General features: G+C 44.8%; 1 protein-coding gene across 1 annotated transcript in view; it reads left to right on the plus strand.

Moving 5' to 3' along the window:
- The first annotated feature begins 11,199 nt into the window (after positions 1–11,199).
- FLT3 (fms related receptor tyrosine kinase 3) overlaps positions 11,200–20,234 on the plus strand; it is an 88,385-nt gene continuing 79,350 nt past the window's right edge. Inside the window, exon 1 of the mRNA XM_058670926.1 lies at positions 11,200–11,327. Coding sequence (XP_058526909.1) covers positions 11,285–11,327 — 43 coding nt within the window. The 5' untranslated portion in view covers positions 11,200–11,284. The remainder of the gene's footprint in view (positions 11,328–20,234) is intronic.

A 20,234-nucleotide genomic window follows, 5' to 3' on the forward strand; every position in this document is an offset into this window, starting at 1 on the left:
TCCTTAGACCCGTTCTGCCAGCATTCTGGCATATGCTCCCCACATATCTTCAAAAATAATTAAAAATAAAATAAAATGAATAGGCAACTATGCTGTCACACTGTTAGAGTCAACACAAATTTGGCATTAACCAAACCTAGGATGCCCACAAGCTATTAGTTGCTTTTCTCCCAGCAGTGTAACATTTACCTACGTACAGTGCAACCTAGGCAGTTGCTTACAGCTGGGACCCAAAATCTTTCAAAAAGTAATTCATTAATTAAGATAATTTTAAAATAAAGTTGTTTTATTCTGTGGAATTTGTGTTTTTGTCACCTTCTAGAAACCTACAATGTATTATACTTTCTTTTCTTTTTTAAAAAAAGATTTATTTTAGTTTACTTAGAAAGACAGAGTTAACAAAGAGAGACCAGACAGAGAGAAACAAAGATTTTCCACTCACTGACTCACTTCTCAAATGGCTACAACAGCCAGAAATGGGCCAGTCCAAAGCTGAGAGAGAAAAACTTCTTCCAGGTCTTCTACAGGGGTTCAGGGGCCCAACTATGTATCATCCTCTGCTGCTTTCCTAGGCCATAAACAGGGAACTGGATCTGGAAGTGGGATGCTGAGACCAGCAGTTGGACAACTAGCCTATTATGCCACCACACTGCGCTAGTATCTTCTTTTCTAACTGTAAATAAATGTTTGCTTTGGATATACTTTTTTTTAAAAAAGATTTATTCATTTTTTTATTACAGCCAGATATACACAGAGGAGGAGAGACAGAGAGGAAGATCTTCCGTCCGATGATTCACTCCCCAAGTGAGCCGCAACGGGCCGGTACGCGCCGATCTGAAGCTGGGAACCTGGAACCTCCTCCGGGTCTCCCACGCGGATGCAGTGTCCCAAAGCATTGGGCCGTCCTCAACTGCTTTCTCAGGCCACAAGCAGGGAGCTGGATGGGAAGTGGAGCTGCCGGGATTAGAACCGGCGCCCATATGGGATCCCGGGGCTTTCAAGGCGAGGACTTTAGCCGCTAGGCCACGCCGCCGGGCCCTTTGGATATACTTTTGTAACTTTCTATTCTCTCTCTCAGGATTTATGAACTTACCTGAAGGGCAGAGTTACAGAGAAAGGAGAGACAGAGAGATTTTCCATCTGCTATTTTACTCCCTAACTAGTCACAACTGCTGGGGCTGGATCTCCATCCAGATCGCCCACATGTGTGCAGGGGCCCAACTACTCAGGCCATTGTCCAGTGCCTTCGCAGGTACGTTAACAGGGAGCCAGATTTGGAAGTGGAGTCACTGGGATTTGGACCAACATTCATTTCAAGATGCTGGCACGGCAGGCAGTTGCATTTGTGTATACATTTATGCATTTATTTATACAGTAGTGTGCTGTGCCACATGCCAGTCCATCTATTCTTAAAGAAGGGTCTCCACAGATTGTATCTGACTCAGTTCCCCTCAAAAAATAAAATAAAAACATAAAAAACCTGGGTCCTCCTTGCCCTTGGACCTGTATTTCAGGCTCAATGAGAAGACAGACATATGCAGTGAGTTAAATATAGTTTGTCCCTCTCCTTATACCCAAACTCATGCAGAAGTTTAATACTCAAAGTTGTTTATATCAGTGAAGGCGAAAACGTAATCCAGTTATGGTGTTGAGTTACGACCTTTGGCAAGTAATGAGATCAAATAAAATCATTCAGGTGGAGTCCCCATAATGAATGCTGGTGGTTAATAAGGAGAGGGAAAGACCACGGCACATCTAGTCGTGCCATGATGAGATAGATCCGAGGGGTCGTCCTGCAAGATCTGATATCATGTTGTTTGGGATCAAAGCCTGGAAAACCACACGCTAAGTAAACGTCTTTATAAAATAGCTTGTCAGGCCCGGCGCCGTGGCCTAATTGCTAAAGTCCTCGTCTTGAAAGCCCCGGGATCCATATGGGCGCCAGTTCTAATCCCAGCAGCTCCACTTCCCATCCAGTTCCCTGCTTGTGGCCTGGGAAAGCAGTCGAGGACGGCCCAATGCATTGGGACACTGCACCCGCGTGGGAGACCTGGAAGAGGTCCCAGGTTCCTGGCTTTGGATCGGCACAGCACCGGCCTTTGTGCTCACTTGGGGAGTGAATCATAGATGGAAGATCTTCCTCTCTGTCTCTTCTCCTCTCTGTATATCTGCCTTTCCAATAAAAATAAATAAATCTTTAAAAAGAAATGAAAATAAAATAGCTTATCTCGGGCATAATCCTTACAGTCATGATGAACTGTCTACATAGATACACATAACAGATGAATGAGTAGGAGAATGAGCCAATGGAAAGGAAAGCCAGCTCAGCTTCCGCAGCCCTGCATTCAGGATGATGAGTTGCTTATGAAGGACACTGATGCTTCTGGGTATCATGTGTCTGGCCTCTTATCTTTTCCCCTTCTTGGGTGATTTTACCAAGCCTCCTGATTTAAATAGCATCCATAGGCTGGTGGCTTCTTCTTATGGGAGTCCCAGAAGGTGCAGAAAAAGAAGCTGGTGTTTTCAATGAAATTGGAATTGGAAAACAACATCCAGGAGGGGCACAGAACTCCCAACAGGGTTGACCCAAAGTGATCTTCACCAAGACACATGATCATCAAGCTCTCTTCAGTCGAACATAAGGAAAAGATCCTTAAATGTGCACACGAAAAAAATCAATTCACATATAAAAGAATGCCAGTTAAATTCTCAGGAGACCTCTCACAGGAAACTCTACAGGCCAGAAGAGAATGGAGCAACATATTCCAGATTCTAAAAGCAAAAATATTGTCGGCCCAGGATAACATACCCAGCAAAGTTTTCCTTTGTCTTTGAAAATGAAATAAAATTCTTCCACAGTAAAGGAAAGTTAAAAGAATTTGCCTCTTCCAAACCTGCCCTACAAAAGTTACTTAAAGATGTTCTCTTGACAGGAAAAAGAATAGCACCCACTAAAAACAAAGACAAATATGAAGAATATCCCAGTAAAAGAGCAACAGAACACTAAATCAATTTATAACCCATTGCTAAAATTACAGGACCAAATTACCACTCATTCATATCAAACCTGAATGTAAATGGCCTAAACTCATCAAACGTCATAGATTAGTAGACTGGATTAAAAAAAAAACAAAACCCATCTATTTGTTGCCTACAGGAGACACAGTTCACCAACAAAGATCAGCAGAAACTATATCTGATGGATTTTGATTTTTTTTGTTAGTTTCACCTCTTCAAAACACTTTCTTCTGATTAAATTCTTCAAGGACTCATAGATCATACAGTAGCATCACTTTCTTCAAGAAGGTTCTTGATTTTCATTTCTTCAGCGACACATTAGTCATTTAGTAGTGTGTTATTTAACTTTATGGTGTTGTAAATTTCTATTTTTCTTCCTATTGTTGATTTTATTTTGTGACTTTTCATTAAGGGGAAGTGTAGTAACTGAGTAATGGAGACTATCATATCCAGATGTGAGAATACAATGCAGTATGCATCTCTACTTCCAAACAAAGATGGACTCCCAAAGAAACTGTTTACAATATCTTGACAATAGGATGCTGGACTCTGCCATTGTCCTTGGCCACAATGATGGACATATGACTGTGTATGAAGAACTATACTATAGTAATGATATAGGGAAATTCAATGGCAGGGGAGGGAATTTAGAGAGGTGGTAACAGAAATTCCAGGGCCTGTGGAACTGTATCATAAAATGATAATAATAAAAAAAGAAATACACACACACAAAGACAGCTCGAAACACTGAAGTTTCTTAAAGCAGAAATACTGGAAACATTCAGTGCACTCCTTGCTGTCATTGTGGGAGAACTGGATTGTCTTCAAGGCTCCTGGCTTTGGCCCCACCCAGTCTCACTCTTTGTAGGCATTTGGGAAGTAAATCAGCAGATGGTAGATAAGTCTCTCTCCGTTTCTTTCAAACAAAGAAAATAAGTAAATTTTTAATGCAAACTCAAGAATCAAATCATATCTCGCCCTATGCTCAATTCAAACTTTCAATTTAGTCCCATGGGATTCAATGGACATCAAAACTCCTTGGCTTGCTCTCCATAATGTGGTTGATCTCTGCAGGTCATCTCTCTCTCCAGGCAGCCGCACTGACCTCACTGCAGATCCTGGACACTTGACATTCCTTCCTAGGTCGGTCTTTTTCTATAGCATTTCCTCTGCCTGGAAGGCAGCCTCATACCACCACTCCTCCCTCCTCCACACACATACACACATTTTGTCTATTTGGAATAAAGCATTCTACAGGGTTCATATAAAATTTATTCTAAGAGGCCTTCCCTTATTATCCAATGTAAGTTAGGCATCTATTAGAAACACGCCGAGCACCTTGCCTCTTCCCCCTTTATGGCCTACATCACAACTTGTAAACATCAATTAATTATTGAATGTTTTTGTGTTCTCCTGGCTGGAAAATTCTATGAAGTGTTAGAACTGTTTCTAAAACAAACAAACAAACAAACAAACAAACAAAAAAAACACAAAAAAACCAGAAATATCAGAACCCATGAGTTGCAGCAAAAACAGTATTCTTGTTGCACTTTCTTTTTTTTTTCCTAAAGATTTATTTACTTTTATTGCAAAGTCAGATATACAGAGAGGAGGAAAGACAGAGAGGAAGATCTTCCGTCTGATGATTCACTCCCCAAATGACCACAACAGCCGGTGCTGTGCCGATCCAAGGCCAGGAGCCAGGAGCTTTCTCCAGGTCTCCCATGCAGGTGCAGGAACCCAAGGTTTTGGGCTGTCCTTGACTGCTTTCCCAGGCCACAGGCAGGAAGCTGGATGGGAAGTGGGGCGTCTGGAACTAGAATTGACGCCCCTATGGGATCCCGGGGCCTTCAAGGCGAAGACTTTAGCCGCTAGGCCATGCCACCCAGCCCCCTGTTGTACTTTCAACCAAGCTTCCTGTTAATGTGTATCTTTGGAGGCAGCAAAGGATGGTTCAAGAACATGGGTCCCTGCCACCCACACTGGGAGACCTAAATGGAGTTCTGGAGCCTTGGTTTTAGCAAGACCTGGGAAGGTACAACCACATCCTCTTTCCTGACGTCAGAGCTATCAGCTATATTCCTAAATACACAGCAGAATCAGCTTAAGCTCCATATAGGCAGATGAGTAATATCTAAATCCAGGAAGTTTGTGAATGACCAAAAAACACCAAGGAATGGACATTTGGTCCAGCAGTTAAGACGTTGCTTGGCATGCCCAAATCCCGTATTGGAGGACCCACTGTTTAGTCAAGGCTCTACCTCCAGTTTCTTGTTGCGCGATTGGCTTCAGACTGACCCACCAGTAGATGGTAAATCTATCTCCTGTCTGTCTGTGTCTCCTTCTTTTTCAAACAATAAATAAATTAATATTTTGAATCTACAAATTTTGTTTTAAGTATGCAAATATGACTGAAGTCCTGATGAAGTCTGGTTAGAATTTTATTTAAGTGTTTAAAGTACTAAAGAGGAATACATTTACCAAATATGTGAATAGTTTGGAATATTTAAGAATCTAGAAAATATGTGAAATGTTTAGAGGAATTAAATAAATTGCAGTATTAAATTTATAAGATGATTGAGTGTTAACCAAATACAAGCAAAATGAGTGTCTTCAATTTCAAAAGAAACTATTAGGATTGACAATAAAATGACAATATTTGTAAGTTGAGTTGAAAAGCTTTGAAAGCCTAAGTTATATAATTTGCAGCTGTTACAGCTGAATAATCATTTGGGATTGGTCACAGAAATTGTCATCCATCTACATAATGTGTATCTGTTAAAGATAATGTTACAGACAAGGGCATTATGCAGTGGTGAGGGTGTTGTTTGGAACACTCACATCTCATGTCAGAGTGATTGGTTTCAAATCCTGGGAAGCAGGGAGCTCAAGTGGTTGGGTCCCTGCCACCTGTGTGGGGTCCCCAGATTGTGTCTGACTCCTGTCTTCTGCTTGACCCAGGCCCAACTGCTGGGGGCGTTTCAGGAGTGAAGCAGTAAGTGGGAGTTCCCCGTTCATCCCTTTGCATTTCCAATAAATAAATAAATACATACATACATATTTTTTTAGATATTAAGAGCATTTTTGTAGAATAATGAATACAGATATTTGATTTTGAAAAACAGCTTTAAGAGCAAAATCTTCGTTTAAAAAAATGAATAGATGTATGTGTACCTGCATACAAAGAGAAGAATCTAGATGGACTGGCTGACCTCAAACAGCAGTTGAATGGTTCCTAACTGGTACAGGAAGGTTGACTATCCACAGTACAACTTTCAACTTATGTCTCTCTCTCTCTGCACGCGTGTGTGAACCACAAAAAGAGTATTCACTTGAAAGGGGGAAGAAAGGGAGAAAGGGAGTAATGGCCTGAAAGAACAGCTGGAAACAACAGCTAGAAGCTAGAAGAATGTCAGCACTCTGGGGGAAGCAGGTCGTATTTAATGCAACTAGAGACGAAGTTGTTTCTGTAGGAGAGTTTGCAAGGCCCAGAAATGAAGGGAATGGATTTAGGAAATTAACTACACTTTATATTCTGATTCTATTACACCTGGCACAGGCTTCTAAAAATTCATGTGTGTGTGTGTGTATAAGGAAGAGTTACACAAAGATGCAGAGAGAGAGAGAGAGACAGATCTTCCATCCACTGATTCTTTCCCCAAGTAGCCACAATGGCCGAAGCCAGGAGGAGGAGCGTCTCCGATTCTCCCAGGCGGATGGCAGGCTCAAACACTTATTGTTGTCTTCTGCTGTTTTTCTCATGCCATTAGCAGGGAGCTGAACAGGAAGTGGATCCACAGGGACATGAGCCAGTGCTCATATGGGATGTTTGTGTCACAGGCAGTGACTTTAAAAAGCTGCCTCTTATAAGGTCGTTAAAACATTTTGTTGGAAGTAGAGGGATGTATTTAAAAGTGTATGTGATGTATGTGCGTGACTTTGGGGGACAGGAGATGTTGGTCGTGATGACTCAAGTAGTTGGGTCTTTGTTACCCACATGGGAGACCTCTGGCTTTGGCTCAGTCTCACCCCTGGCCCTGCTCTCGTGGGCACTTGGGGAGTGAGCCAGCAGACAGGAGTTCCCTCTCTTTCTCTAATCCAAACTCCTGCGTGTCAAGTAAATAATTAAAGCATAAAAAGAAAAATTAAACACCAATTAGCAAAGAATTAATCAAACAGACTGAAAGGGGCAATGGAACTGGTAAGAAGATGGACTAGGTCTTTCTGGACAGATATGACATAAAGGATAAAGAAACAGAAAAAGGAGTTTGGAGTTCTGCTTCACCACAGCTCTAACTTTGGCTTATGAGAAGGTCTCCCACGTGGGTGGCAAGTCCTCTATCACTTGAAACATCACCCTTCCTGAGGTCTGCAAGAACAGAAAGCCAGAATCAGGAGCTAAACCAGTATCCAAACCCAGGTACTATAACAGGAGCATCTTATAAGCCTAAACAACTATTTCTCAAAATCCTTCAAGCAGCAGCATTTCCAAGAAAGGGAAGAAACAGGCCCGGCACCGTGGTCTAGTGGCTAAAGTCCTTGCCTTGAAAGCGCCAGGATCCCATATGGGCACAGGTTCTAATCCTGGCAACTCCACTTCCCATCCAGCTCCCTGCTTATGCCCTGGGAAAGCAGTGGAGGATGGCCCCAAAGCCTTGGAATCCTGCACCCGCATGGGAGACCTGGAGGAAGTTCCTGGTTCCTGGCTCCGGCTTCGGATCAGTGCAGCACCAGCCATTGCAGTCACTTTGCTAGTGAATCACCGAGCAGAACATATTTCTCTCTGTCTCTCCTTCTCTCTATATATATATCTAAATTTGCAATAAACATAAATAAATCTTTTTTAAAAAAAGAAAAAGAAGAAACATATGTGATAATTGTTCTGATTCCACAGTTAGCTGTGGCCAATTTTGATTCTTCTACTAAAGAATGCAATGCAGTATCACCCGCTCTCAGGTTCCAGGTGGTAATAGGTGAGCATCACAGGTGGGCAGTGGGGAACACCAAGGTGGTGGTGGGGGGAGTGGCTTCCAAGCTCTTGACTTTGAACTAGCTGTCTACCTAACTACATGTAGATTTGGGTCTGTTTATCTTTTGGCCTCCTCTTTATTTTATCTCTTTAACATAGGCTCTAAACCCATAAAGTTTGTTCTCCTAAGCGTTTGTTGTCCTTGGAAAGTGTATTCAGTGGAGAAGCAAACAAATCATAATATGTTATTAAAATGTCTAACACCAGGGCCCGGTGCAATGACTCAGTTGGATAACCATCCCCTTGCAAAGCGCCAGGATCCCATGTGGGCACTTTGTTCATGTCCCAGCTACCACTTCCTATCAATCTTCCTGCCTGTGGCCTGGGAAAGCAGTCAAGGATGGCCCAAAGCCTTGGGACCCTGCACCTTTATGGAAATCCAGAGGAGGCTCCTGGATCCTGGCTTTAGATTGGTTCAGCTCTAGCCATTGCAGTCATTTGGGAAGTGAACCAGTGGATGGAAGATCTACCTCTGTCTTCTTCTCTCTGTACATCTGCCTTTCCAATAATTGTAAATAAACTTTTGTTTTAAAAAAAGATAAAATCAATGGTCATATTTCTCCAATTGTTTTGTACTTTTTTTAGATTGCTTGCTTCAATCAGCATCTAAATATCATTGCATAATGCAATCATTTGCTGTCTCTTGGGTTTCTTTTTTTTTTTTTTAAGATTTTGTTTATTTTTATTGTAAAGTCACAGGTACAGAGAGGAGGAGAGACAGAAAGGAAGATCTTCCCTCTGATGATTTACTCCCCAAGCGGGGAAATCAGTGCGGTAAGGAAGGGAGTTGGGGAGGGGAGAAGGGGAAAATCTCTGAGCCTATGAAACTATATTATAAAATAAATTAAGTTTTAAAAGTTACTTATTTGAAAGGCAGAAAAACTAAGGAAAAGTTCTCATCCACTCCATCACTCCCCCAATGCCTGGCAGGAGCCAGAACCCGAATCCCCCCATGGGATCCATCTCAGGGTGTGTATCAGCAGAAAGGAATGGAGACCAGAACCAGGCACTCTGGTAAGATGTGGCCACCTCCCCAAATCCCCACTTCTCCACCTTAAATTGTTCAGTAGTCTTAGGTTTGTGCTCATAGTTAAGCAACTGGTCCCTAGAACTCTCTTCTCCTTGCAAAACTGAAACTTGGTACCTTTTGAACAACTCAGGGCCCTCTCTGCCACTTCCTGGCAGCCTCCATTCTTCTTTCTCTCTATGAATGCGACAACTTTAGGTATCACATGTAATGCAATTTGAATTCAGTGTTTCTCTTTTCTTGGCCAGCCATGTAACTTAGCACATTATCCTCCAGGTACATATATATTTATAGCATAGGGTCAAACTTTGCTCCTTTCTAGAATTGGAAAACATTCCAGCCATTCTATGGGTGTACTACATGTTGTGGATCCGTCCATCGACCAGTGGGGTGGTTTGTTGCTTCCAACTTTCAACCATTGTGAAGGATGCTATTACAAACATGATCCTTTTAATGTTCTTTTTAAAAAAAGATTTACTTATATTTATTTGAAAGATAAAAGTTAGAGAAGAGAGAGAATCTTCCCTATGCTGGCTAACCCCCCACCCCAATAGTCACATTGCCCAGGATTGAGTTTTCAGGGGTCAGGAGCCTCTTCTAGGTCCCCAGGGTGGGTGCAAGAGGCCCAAAGCCTTGGGCCATCTTCCACTGCTTTCCCAGGCAGGGAGCTGGATTGGAAGAGGAGTGGCCTGGACATGAACCAGCGTCCATAGGGATACCAGCCCAGAGGCAGAGGCCTAGCTTGCTAAATCATAGCCCAGGTCTCCATGAGCCTATATTTAACCATTTTACATATGTACCCAAAAGGTGAACTGCTGAATCATACAATTTTTCACTTTTTGGAGAAAATAGCTAACATGTTTTTCATAGTGGCTAGATTTCATAGTGATAGATACATCTGAAGATTTTTGTTCTACAGAGAAAACTACCGTACTGAAAATTACATCCGAGGAAAGGCATCTGTGATCAAGGATACACAGTGCGGTGTTGCAGCAAGCTAACCCTCCACTCTGGTGCCAGCATCCCATGTGGGTGCTAGTTCATCTCCTGCTTGCTCTACTTCTGATCCAGCTCCCTGCTTGAGGTCTGGGAAAGTTGCAGAGGATGGCCCAAGACCTTGGGCCTCTGCACCTGCATGGGAGATGGGATCAGCTTAACCCTAGCTGTTGCAGCCATTTGGGGAGTGAACCACCAGATGAAAGACCATCTCTCTAACTCTACTCTCTCTGTAAAATCTACCTTCCAAAAAAATAACATATATATACATATATTTAAAATGCAGTCATGTTCTTTCTTTTTTGGAAAATTATTAAAACAGTGAAGAGTAGAGAATTCCCAGAGTTAGGACCATTTGGTCCACCCCCCTTTATTTGGAGTTGAGGAGGTCAAATAAGGAGAGAACTGGCGTCCAGCGCTTGCCAATCTTCAACCCATTGCAATGTCAATAACAGAAAACTCGAAATATTAGGCGGCTGAGAACAACCACCACGAGGCACATTATTCTAAACACCTTCTGCGATGCACTGTGCAGTGTTTTTGTTTTGGTCACGGCTTATTAACCCTCTTGACTTTCTTGGTTGGTATTGAAACGAAACCTGTTGTTCCTGCTGTGTTGATGACTCGGCTTTGGGCATCCTAGGAGATGGAGGGGCCACAAACAGAACCGGTGTCTGATTAGGGTGCGTCGGGCTTGGAATAAAGCCCTCCGATCACCAGCGCAGGTTCAGAGCCAGACTTGGGGCCTCAAAATTCCCCCATACAGTGGCCGGCCGGGAGACTCCTCCCCACAGTCCTCACGTTCCGCAATCCAAACCGGAGGGTTTGGGGACTCCCGGGCACACAAAGGAGCCAGAAGCGCGGACCCCGTTCAACTTCCCCGGAGGGACCGCGCCCAAGCTTCCCCGCCGCAGTCGGGGAGCCCCGGGCGCCGCCGAACGCCGGCTGCGGACCGCGGCGAGCACGTGGGCTCGGCCGCAGCGCTGCGCCAAGGCACCGGTTCCCGGGTTCGGCCCAACCTCTCGGCTCCCGCCCCGGCCCCCAGCCTCTGGGGAGAGGGTACCTCCCTCCCTTCCACTTTGCACCAGTCCGAGGGAATTTGCGGTCGGTGACGCGCATCCTTAAGCCAGCCACCTGCAGCGCGGGGCGCGCGGCTCTGAGCGGCATCTCAGGGCTGGGCCGGCGCGGCCTGGGGACCCCGGGCTCCGGAGGCCATGCCGGCATTGGCGCGCCGTGGCGGCCGGCTCCCGCTGCTCGGTAAGGCCCCGCTCGCCGGGTGGCAGCCCCTCGCGTGGCACCTTGGCCCCAAATCCGCACTGGGGTCCCGGGCGCGCGCCTCCTCCGGCCCCGCCGCCTCGCTCCTCCCCGCGCTCGCTCCCCCTTCGCCGCCCGCGCCCCTCCCCTCTTTCGCGCCCTCCGGTCTCACCCAGAACTTGCCTGCGGCCCCGGCTTTGCCCACCCTACCGCCGCCTCCCTTTTCTCCACTGTGGCTCCTCAGGCCCGGGCCGCCGTCCGCCAGCGGTCCCCGGTATTCCGCTGCCGGCCTCGCCGAGGCGTTGCGCCGGGATCGGGCTTGGGGGTCGCGTCGCCCGGGGCTTGGCCGGCCGGTTTGGACCCGGTGCGGCCGCCTTGGCGTCTGTGGCCAGGAGCTCGGCGCCAGGCGGCCTGGGACCTCGCCTGGAGCGACCCCGGGATGCTGTGGACTCCTTGGGGAGGAGGGTTGCGGGGAGCCGGCGTCGTTAGCTTTATGTGAGGTTTGCGTTTACGGAGTGAACTCTGGTGGGGAATTACGCCGCGCTCTGCTGTAAGCGAAGTCATCCCTAATGACGACCCCGCACCCCCACTTCCCAACCCCCTGCCGCCGAACTACCAGGGGAACTGGACAGGTAGTTACTTGGGAAATAATTCTGCGAGCACGATTTACATATCATAGTGGAATCGGGAACGTAAGCGGCACTCTTTATTCCAGCGTGAAGCTCCAATGGGATTTTCAAGGACTCCACGGACTGTCCCCAAATAATCCACTGAATAGCCTAGTTGGGATGGAAAAAAGAAGAATCTCCTTTACGTGTTGTTCTTGCCAGTTTTCCATATAGAAAGATGAGAAGATTGAATCGAGTTTGTATTTATGGAGATAGTTGTGGAACTCCGTGTCCCTGCAACCTTGGGACTGGTAGTCGCCACTTCCACCCCCTCCCTGGCCATCAGGACTGGCCCGCGAGGACCTCCGGCTGTGTCCCCTACACCTTCAAAACTCAGGATCCTAAGTTGGCGACTCTTGGTCAATAGAAGTGTTGGTATTAGAGAAATGACTTCCAACAGCTCTTGTTAGGACAGATGCAAGATTAGAATAAACAGAGAAAAATAAAGGGGGAAAGAGAATGGAAAAGCAAAGACATTTTGTATTTCTTTAACATTTACCTGACTAGTGAAGAGGCGCATTTTGAAAGCATTCTCGTAGGATATCTTTTTCGTATTCTATTAACACAAGTATTTAAGTCATCTTCATGATGTCAAATAGGGTATGTCTTGGACACGGGAAGGCTTTCTGAAAGTGTTACAGGTCAGTACTTAAATTTAAGCTGTGTTCCCTTAGGAAAGAGTTCAGAAATTTCTGTCTCCCGATTTTTCTAAGTAAAGAATAAATGGCATGCAGTAAATATGTACAAATCTTAAGAAGAAAAAAAAACCCCATTGATTTTCAATGTTTATGTACGAACAAAGCCCCCAAGGGACCAAGGGTCAAGATTAAGAGCAAGGAGAGTGGCTCTGTGCTTTTTTGGCCCATACCAGCCACTGCTCCGACTTCAACTCCAAGACTCCACTGTGTTGGGTTGTCATGTGAGCCCAAACCACCCTCGTTCGGTTCTGTTTTGTGTCCAGCGTGTTTTACTCAGTATTGTGACTGAGATTCCTCTTGTTCTTCGTAGCAGCGGTTCTTTTTTGCTTTGTTTTTGTTTTAATTGCTAGGCACGTTCTTTGATGGCAATATACGTTACAATGTATTTATCTTCGTGTTGAAGAACCTGTAAGTTATTTCTGATTTTACTTATGTTGTGAAGAAGAGTGTTGGGAACATTTTGGGGTGTGCGTAGGCACTGATCTCTCTTGGTGCGTAGGATTCCTGGATTACAGGGGATGCAGGCTTGTGGACACCACTAGACTGCTTTCCAAAGTGGTTGTCCCACCCACATTCCCACTGGTATTGTATGGGGGATCCTGGTTCTTCACATCTTTGTCCCTGCTTGGCAGCAGAGATGTTCCTACATCACGAAGGGTGAAACGAGAACTCTAGAAGTGACCATTTGAAGACATTTAAAACTTAAGTTCTTTTGAATGATAGGGAGGGTTCCACTTCCCTTATGTTGTAAGCACTACCTCTCAGGGATAAAGATGATGCTTTCTAAGTGGCGTTTGTGGAATGGAAAGCATTCGCCTTGGCTTTGTTTGTATTGAGTGCTGATACTGGATGGGAAAGAAGTGTTTGAGGAGTAACTGTGATGCTATCTCTCTCTAATTAGCATTAGAAACTTCTGAACACATTTCAGTAGCCCTGTGTTACCCTTGTTGCTTATCTGACTTTGTCTTCTTGGAAACTTGTAGCCCAAGGGGAGAATGGATGACTCTGGGGAAGGTGAAGGCTAGGCAACCAGGAAAAACTGGTTTGGGTTGGATTGGGTGGGAGACCAGATCTTGCGTTCTGAAATTAAAATCCTCTCTGGCTCTATATTCTATTTCTTTCTACCACGTGAAGGGTCTTCAGAGTATTTACAGGATGTGCATATTACAAAAAACTTGGCACCAAAGTGAACATGTTTTAGTTCTATTTTTCTGCAAACTTCGTGAAGTGCCCTTGTATGGCTTTGGTAGCACTTCACATCTGTGTATGGGAAAATCACGCTTAGGTTTAACTGTGACTAGTCTTCCACTAACGAATGGATCTACTCTTTGCACCTGAGAAAATTGCTTCAGGAATTCTTAGTTACCAATAAGGACCTTTTGTTGTTGACTTTTGTTCTTTAATTGAAAAGAAAAAAAAAAAAAAAAGGAACCAGATAATGAGGTGTTAAACATGGAGACATATTTCCAAAGACATATTCCAAAGACGATATAGATAACAAAAGTGAAGGGAAAGCACAATGAGGAAGAAGACTTTAAAAAAAATGTAATAAACTTCTACTGAATACCTATTGCTGTGTGTGGCACAAGGAGTACAAAGAAAAAGAACTGGGGGTTGGGAGAATTTATGTATAAATAACAGATTTTTTTTTTAAGATTTATTTATTTTTTATTGGAAAGGCAGATATACAGAGAGGAGGAGAGACAGAGAGGAAGATCTTCAGTCCGATGATTCACTCCCCAAGCAGCCCCATCGGCTGGAGCTGCGCCCAGATACGAAGCCTGGAATCTCTTCCAGGTCTCCCACGCAGGTGCAGGGTCCCAAAGCTTTGGGCCGTCCTCTCCTGCCTTACCAGGCCACAAGCAGGGAGCTGGATGGGAAGCAGGGCCGCTGGGATTAGAACCGGTGACCATATGGGATCCCAGCATGTTCAAGGTGAGGATTTTAGCTGCTAGGCCACGGCGCCGGGCCCTAAATAACAGATATCATTCTGTTTTAGAAATGCATGACTTAAAAAAAAAAAAGAAAGAAAGAAATGCATGGCTTGTGCCTTGCCCAGGAAAATCATTTCAAAATAAAGCTTTCTTTTTCAGTTCGACCTTCTGGTGCAGTTATTGTTGTTAGATCACTGTGACTTTTTACTTATTTTCAGGACTTGAAGGGGAGACTGACAGAGGCAGTGGAGTCTTCTCCCTGCTGATTCAGTCCCCAGATACCAGTAATTGTCCGGTCTGGGCTGGGCTGATACCAGGAAGCTAGAATTATATCCAAGTCTCTTGTGGATGGCCGGAACCCAGTCACTTGCACCATCACCTGCTGCCTCCAGGGGCACGTGTAACAGGAAGCTGGATTTGAAGAGTGGATATTAGTCAGGACTCAAATGACCACTCCAGGAGAGTCAGGGTCCGAGGCTGTGACTTGATCCACTGAGCCACATTTCCCCTTGCTGGAGAGATTTGTTGGCTCCATGAAGCCCGATGGTATCCCTACCGTGCTTTGTGTTTCAGTCCACTCAAGACAGCAGAACAGACATCCCTGTCTGCCCTGCAGTCTGGCTCACTCCCTAGGTAGCCATCAGACACTGCCTTGCTCTTTGGGTAAAAGGCAGCAAAAGCACATCGTTTCTTTCCTTTTCTTTTCTTTTTAAAGATTTATTTGTTTATTTATTTATTGGAAAGGTAGATATACAGAGAGGAGGAGAGACAGACAGGAAGATCGTATGTCCGATGATTCACTCCCCAAGTGAGCACAACGGCTAGAGATGAGCTAATCCAAAGCCAGGAGCCAGGAGCTTCCTCCGGGTCTCCCACATGGGTGCAGGGTCCCAAGGCTTTGGGCTGTCCTCGACTGCCTTCCCAGGCCACAAGCAGAGAGAGCTGCATGGGAAGCGGGGCTGCTGGGATTAGAACTGGCGTGCATATGGGTTCCCGGCACATGCAAGGCGAGGACTTCAACCACTACGCTATTGCGCTGGGCCCATAAAGCGCATCATTTCAAGAATATTACATTCTCATCATCTTCCTTGGTTTTGAAGGAGACTATGCAGATAACAGGAGTAGGAATCTGGAGAGGGACTGGAAATGGGTTCTGCCCTACTGATGGTCTGAGTGTTCCGCCTTACCACAGCGCCCTGCCTTTGTTCACTCTGAAACAGCAAACTCATGAATCTTGCAGTTGGTGGTTTGTCCGTTTAGAGTTCATTGTTTATCATCAGGTGACATGGCAATCTGAAGATTTTTTTTTTCCCATGACTTCCAATAAAGTTTTAGCCACTTCTTCGGAGCCATAGTTGTATTATTGTCATAGGAGGTTTTGTCTTTTGGAGGACAATCAGCATTATATCTATTTAGCTGAATTACATTTTTTAAAAAAAATTATTTTATTCTTATTGAAAAGTCAGATTTACAGAGAGAAGGAGAGACAGAGAGAAAGATCTTGCATCCACTGATTTATTCCCCAAGTGGCTGTGTCAGCCAGAGCCAAGCCAATTTAAAACCAGGAGCCTCTTCCTGGTCTTCCACATGGATGCAGGGTCCCAAGACTCTGTGCAATCCTCGACTGCTTTCCCAGGCCACAAACAGGGAACTGGATGGCAAGTGGGGCATCCAGGGCATGAACCTGTGCCCATATGGAATGCTGGATGGTGCAAGGTGTGGATTTAGCCACTAGGCTATTACACTGGGCCCAAGTAGCTGAATTGCTTCATTTAAAAAAATGGCTCAAGTGCATTCCATTTCTAAACTTTAAAAAAATGTATTCATTTTATTTGAAAGGCAAAGAGAGACAGAATCTCCAATTGTCCCAAATGTCTACAATAACTGAAGCTGAGCCAGCTAAAGCCAGTTAGTGAGAACTCAGTCTGAATTTTGCACATCACTGGCAGATACCCAAGCCCTTGAGTTGTTACCTGCTACCTCCCAGGATAGGCATTGGCAAGAAGCTGGAATTGGGAGCAGAGCATTCCGATATGGGATGCTGGCGTCCCAAGTGGTGTCTTTAGGAACAGATGCCCACTCTGGGTTACTTTCAATCAACACTTCGTATAGCTGTTATCAGAGTGGTCCTAAAGTGATGAACGCTTTTGTAGAAGTCGCTGATGGTCGTTAGTTTGACTTGTGCATTTCTCTTTTAGGGGTACCAACATACATGAAGGAACTATAAAAATAATAAAAAGTACACACAATGTTCTTTTGTGGCTAGAGGAATTGCATAAGATCCCCAAAAGAGGAACTGTTGATTTTTTTTTTAGACTAAACAGTAAAAAAAAAGTTGTTTATTTTATTTTTCAATTTTCCTTTTTACTACGGACACTACAGGGTCACTTAGTAGCCGCGACTGCTCCCCAGAATTATTGACAGCTCACTGGAGCAGATTACTGCGCTTTCTGTTTTGATGAGAGGGTACTCGGCGAATGCAGTCTTCACGTGCTATGCTTTTCCTCGCAGTAGGTGGTTCTGATCCTGGCTGTAGCGCAGATGTGCGTCAGTAAGGACACAGCTAGGAAACATGTGCTGCCTGGTCCAGCAGGGCCCTTCTCTGCACTTGGATTCCTCATTTGTAGAGAGGAGATAAGCAGCTTCTTATTCTCAGATGTTCTCAGACATCAGCACCTGTAAAGCGCTGTCGCCCTCCTTGTCGGGAGAGTGCTTTGCAGAAAGGTGTGTGTAGGTCTGACCTGAGACTTCCTTCCCTCTTCCCCTCTCCCCTCTCCCCTTCCCTCCTCCTTTCTCACCTGTCTCTCTCCCTCTTTCTTCTTTGATGAGTTGAGCTCTATGTCAGGACCTGTCTAGCTGGTACTTGTTCTTGCCCTCTAAGAACTCACAGTTGGAAGGGTCAGCAGGAAGAGGTCAGACACAAAGGACAGGCTGAGAAAATAAGACAAAGCTTCTGTGTGGAGATGATGCCAGATAAGGAGGAGTTGCCAGGGAAGCAGGGGTTGGGATGGATGTGCCAGGCAGATGCAGAAGGTACAAGCCCGTGTCAATGGAGGACTCCAGTTCCATTCTAGGTGGCTGAGCTCATGTATATGGCCTTTAAAATTTGAATAATTATCTCTCAGGGAGTTGTAACTCAGCAAATTATTTCAATTCTTCTGTGAATATCTAAAGCACCAGCTAAGAGGCCCACTTTCCATAGCAGAATGTCTGTGTTTGGGTGATGTGTATCGTGGGAAGCAGCAGGTGGTGGGGCCGCAGCTTGTATCTGCCTCCCGCAGGAGTTCCTGGTCCTGGCTTTGGCTTAACTCAGCCTTAACTATTGGGGATATTTGGGAAATGGATCAGTGGGTAGGAGCTGCTCTCCTCTGATTCTGTCTGCCTGTTGAATGCATGCATGAATGAATTGTCTAAATCAATCAACTATAAATCAGATTCAGGGTTGCCTAGCCATAAATTGTCATATGTAAGGAATTTGTTTTTGGTGTGATAAGGCCTTGTAGACCATAAGTATCTGGATGCTTTGGACTTATACCCATGTGTGTATGTGTGTGAGACTTGAAATTATTTTCTGAGAGAGAATTCATTGCTTTCACCAGATTTTTAAAGGGTCTGTGACTCCAAGCTAAGAACCATGGCTGCCTTTTGCACAGGGTCTTCAACAGCGATGTGTTCTGATTTCAATTTTAGATTTTGTGTTCATGTGAAAGGCGGAGATTGGGCCAACAGGACTTGTGTCAGGGACACTACAATGTAGTTGTTGGCAATTACCCAGGCTAGAGACAACCATGAGGGCTGGAATGAAGACAATGATAATGCAGACCTGAGGATAGATTTTAGAATTATCAAGAAGTCAAAACGTGAGGGCTTGCATGATGGGGAGTGAGGGAGAGCAAGGAGAGAAAGTGGCTTCTGGAGTTTCTGGTGTTGCTGACTGTGGGTGTATTGCTACGAAGTGAGGGTGAGAGAGAGAAAGGAGACAGGAGAAAGGAACGGACGGGAGGAGGAAAGGCTGAGTTCAGCTTGAGCGTAAGGCTCCTGAAGTTCATCCAGCTTTGCAACTACACTCCAGGTACGAGTCTGGAGCCACGTGCAAACACATTGTCATTTATAGAAAGTATGAAAGGATAAATAAGCTTGCTGCCTTTGTTCACTAGAGGAAGAGGATGGTTAAATGATACACTCCAATTCAACTCCCTTAATAGTGAGTGAATTTCAGCCTCCATTTCCAAGCAATCTTCTGTCACTATCATTTTTCCTCTTCCAAAATGTCCTGTTGGATTTTACAATGTGTAGCTTTGGAAAGAAAAAAGTTACTGATTTAAAAGGCAGTGCAAGCGAGAGAAGAGGAGGAGAGACAGAGAGAGAGAGCTTCCATCTGTTGGGTCACTCCCCAGGAGACAGCAGCAGGCAAGGCTGGGCCTGGCAGAAGTCAGGATGCCAGCGACTGCCTCCTGGTATCCTACATGGACAGCAGTTGGGCAATTGTCCTCTGCCTTCCCAGGTGCATTAGAAGGAAGCTGGATTAGAAGTGGAGCAACCAGCAGCTGCTACAACACTGGTCCCATAAAAGGTGGTCTAAGGGGCCTGTATTTCATGTAACAGATTATTTGGGATTTATCCGTATTGTTACATATATCAATGACTTTTGCTTCTTCACTTCTAGCTAGTATTCTATTGTATGGACATGCCACAGTTTGTCTATCCCTTAATCAGATGACTGGTCATATGTTTGCATCCAGTTATTGGCAATTATAAACAGAACTGTTATAAATACTTAACACAGACTTTTGTTTGAGTATAGGTTTTCGTTTCCCTTGGGTGAATACCTAGGAGTGTTGTTGTTTTGCTGGGCAGTGTGCTAAGTTAATGTTTAACTGCAGAAGAAACCTGCCCGCTGTTTTCCAAGGAAACTGCATCCTCCTAACCCTGCCTGAGAGTTGAAGCAGCTGGGCTCCAGTGTAAGTATGTGCTGGCGTCAGTATTCTATTTGCTTTTCCATTCTAACAAGAGTGTTAACAAAATGTCACTGTGGCATTGAGTTTGTATTAACCTAGTGACTAGTCAGGTTAAGCAATGTTTTTAAAGATTTATTTATTTTTATCGGCAAGACAGATATACAGAGAGGCGGAGAGACAGAGAGCAAGATCTTCTGTCCAATGGTTCACTCCTCAAGTGGCTGCAAGGGCCGGAGCTGAGCTGAGCCAAAGCCTGGAGCCAGGAGCTTCTTTCAAGTCTCCCACATGGGTGCAGGGTCCTAAGACATTGGGACCCTCAACTGTGTTCCCAGGTCACAAGCAGAGAGCTGAATGGAAAGTGAACCTGCCGGGAGATGAACTGGTACCCTTTTAGGATGCTGATGCTTACAAGCAGAGAATTAGCCAGCTGAGCTATTGTGTGGGGCCCAAGCAATTTTTTAGCATGTTTAGTTTCTATTCTGTATTTTATTTGAAATATCTCCTAAATCTTTTGCCCATGTTTACTGGGTCACTTATTTTTAGTATTATCATGTCGTATTTTTATTGGTTTGAAGAGTTCTTTGTATATTGTGGACACAAGTTCTTCAATAGATACATGTTTTGAAAATATATTCTTCAGTCTATGGTTTGT

The sequence above is a fragment of the Ochotona princeps genome, chromosome 12 (genome assembly GCF_030435755.1).
Source record: "Ochotona princeps isolate mOchPri1 chromosome 12, mOchPri1.hap1, whole genome shotgun sequence".
NCBI lineage: Eukaryota > Metazoa > Chordata > Mammalia > Lagomorpha > Ochotonidae > Ochotona > Ochotona princeps.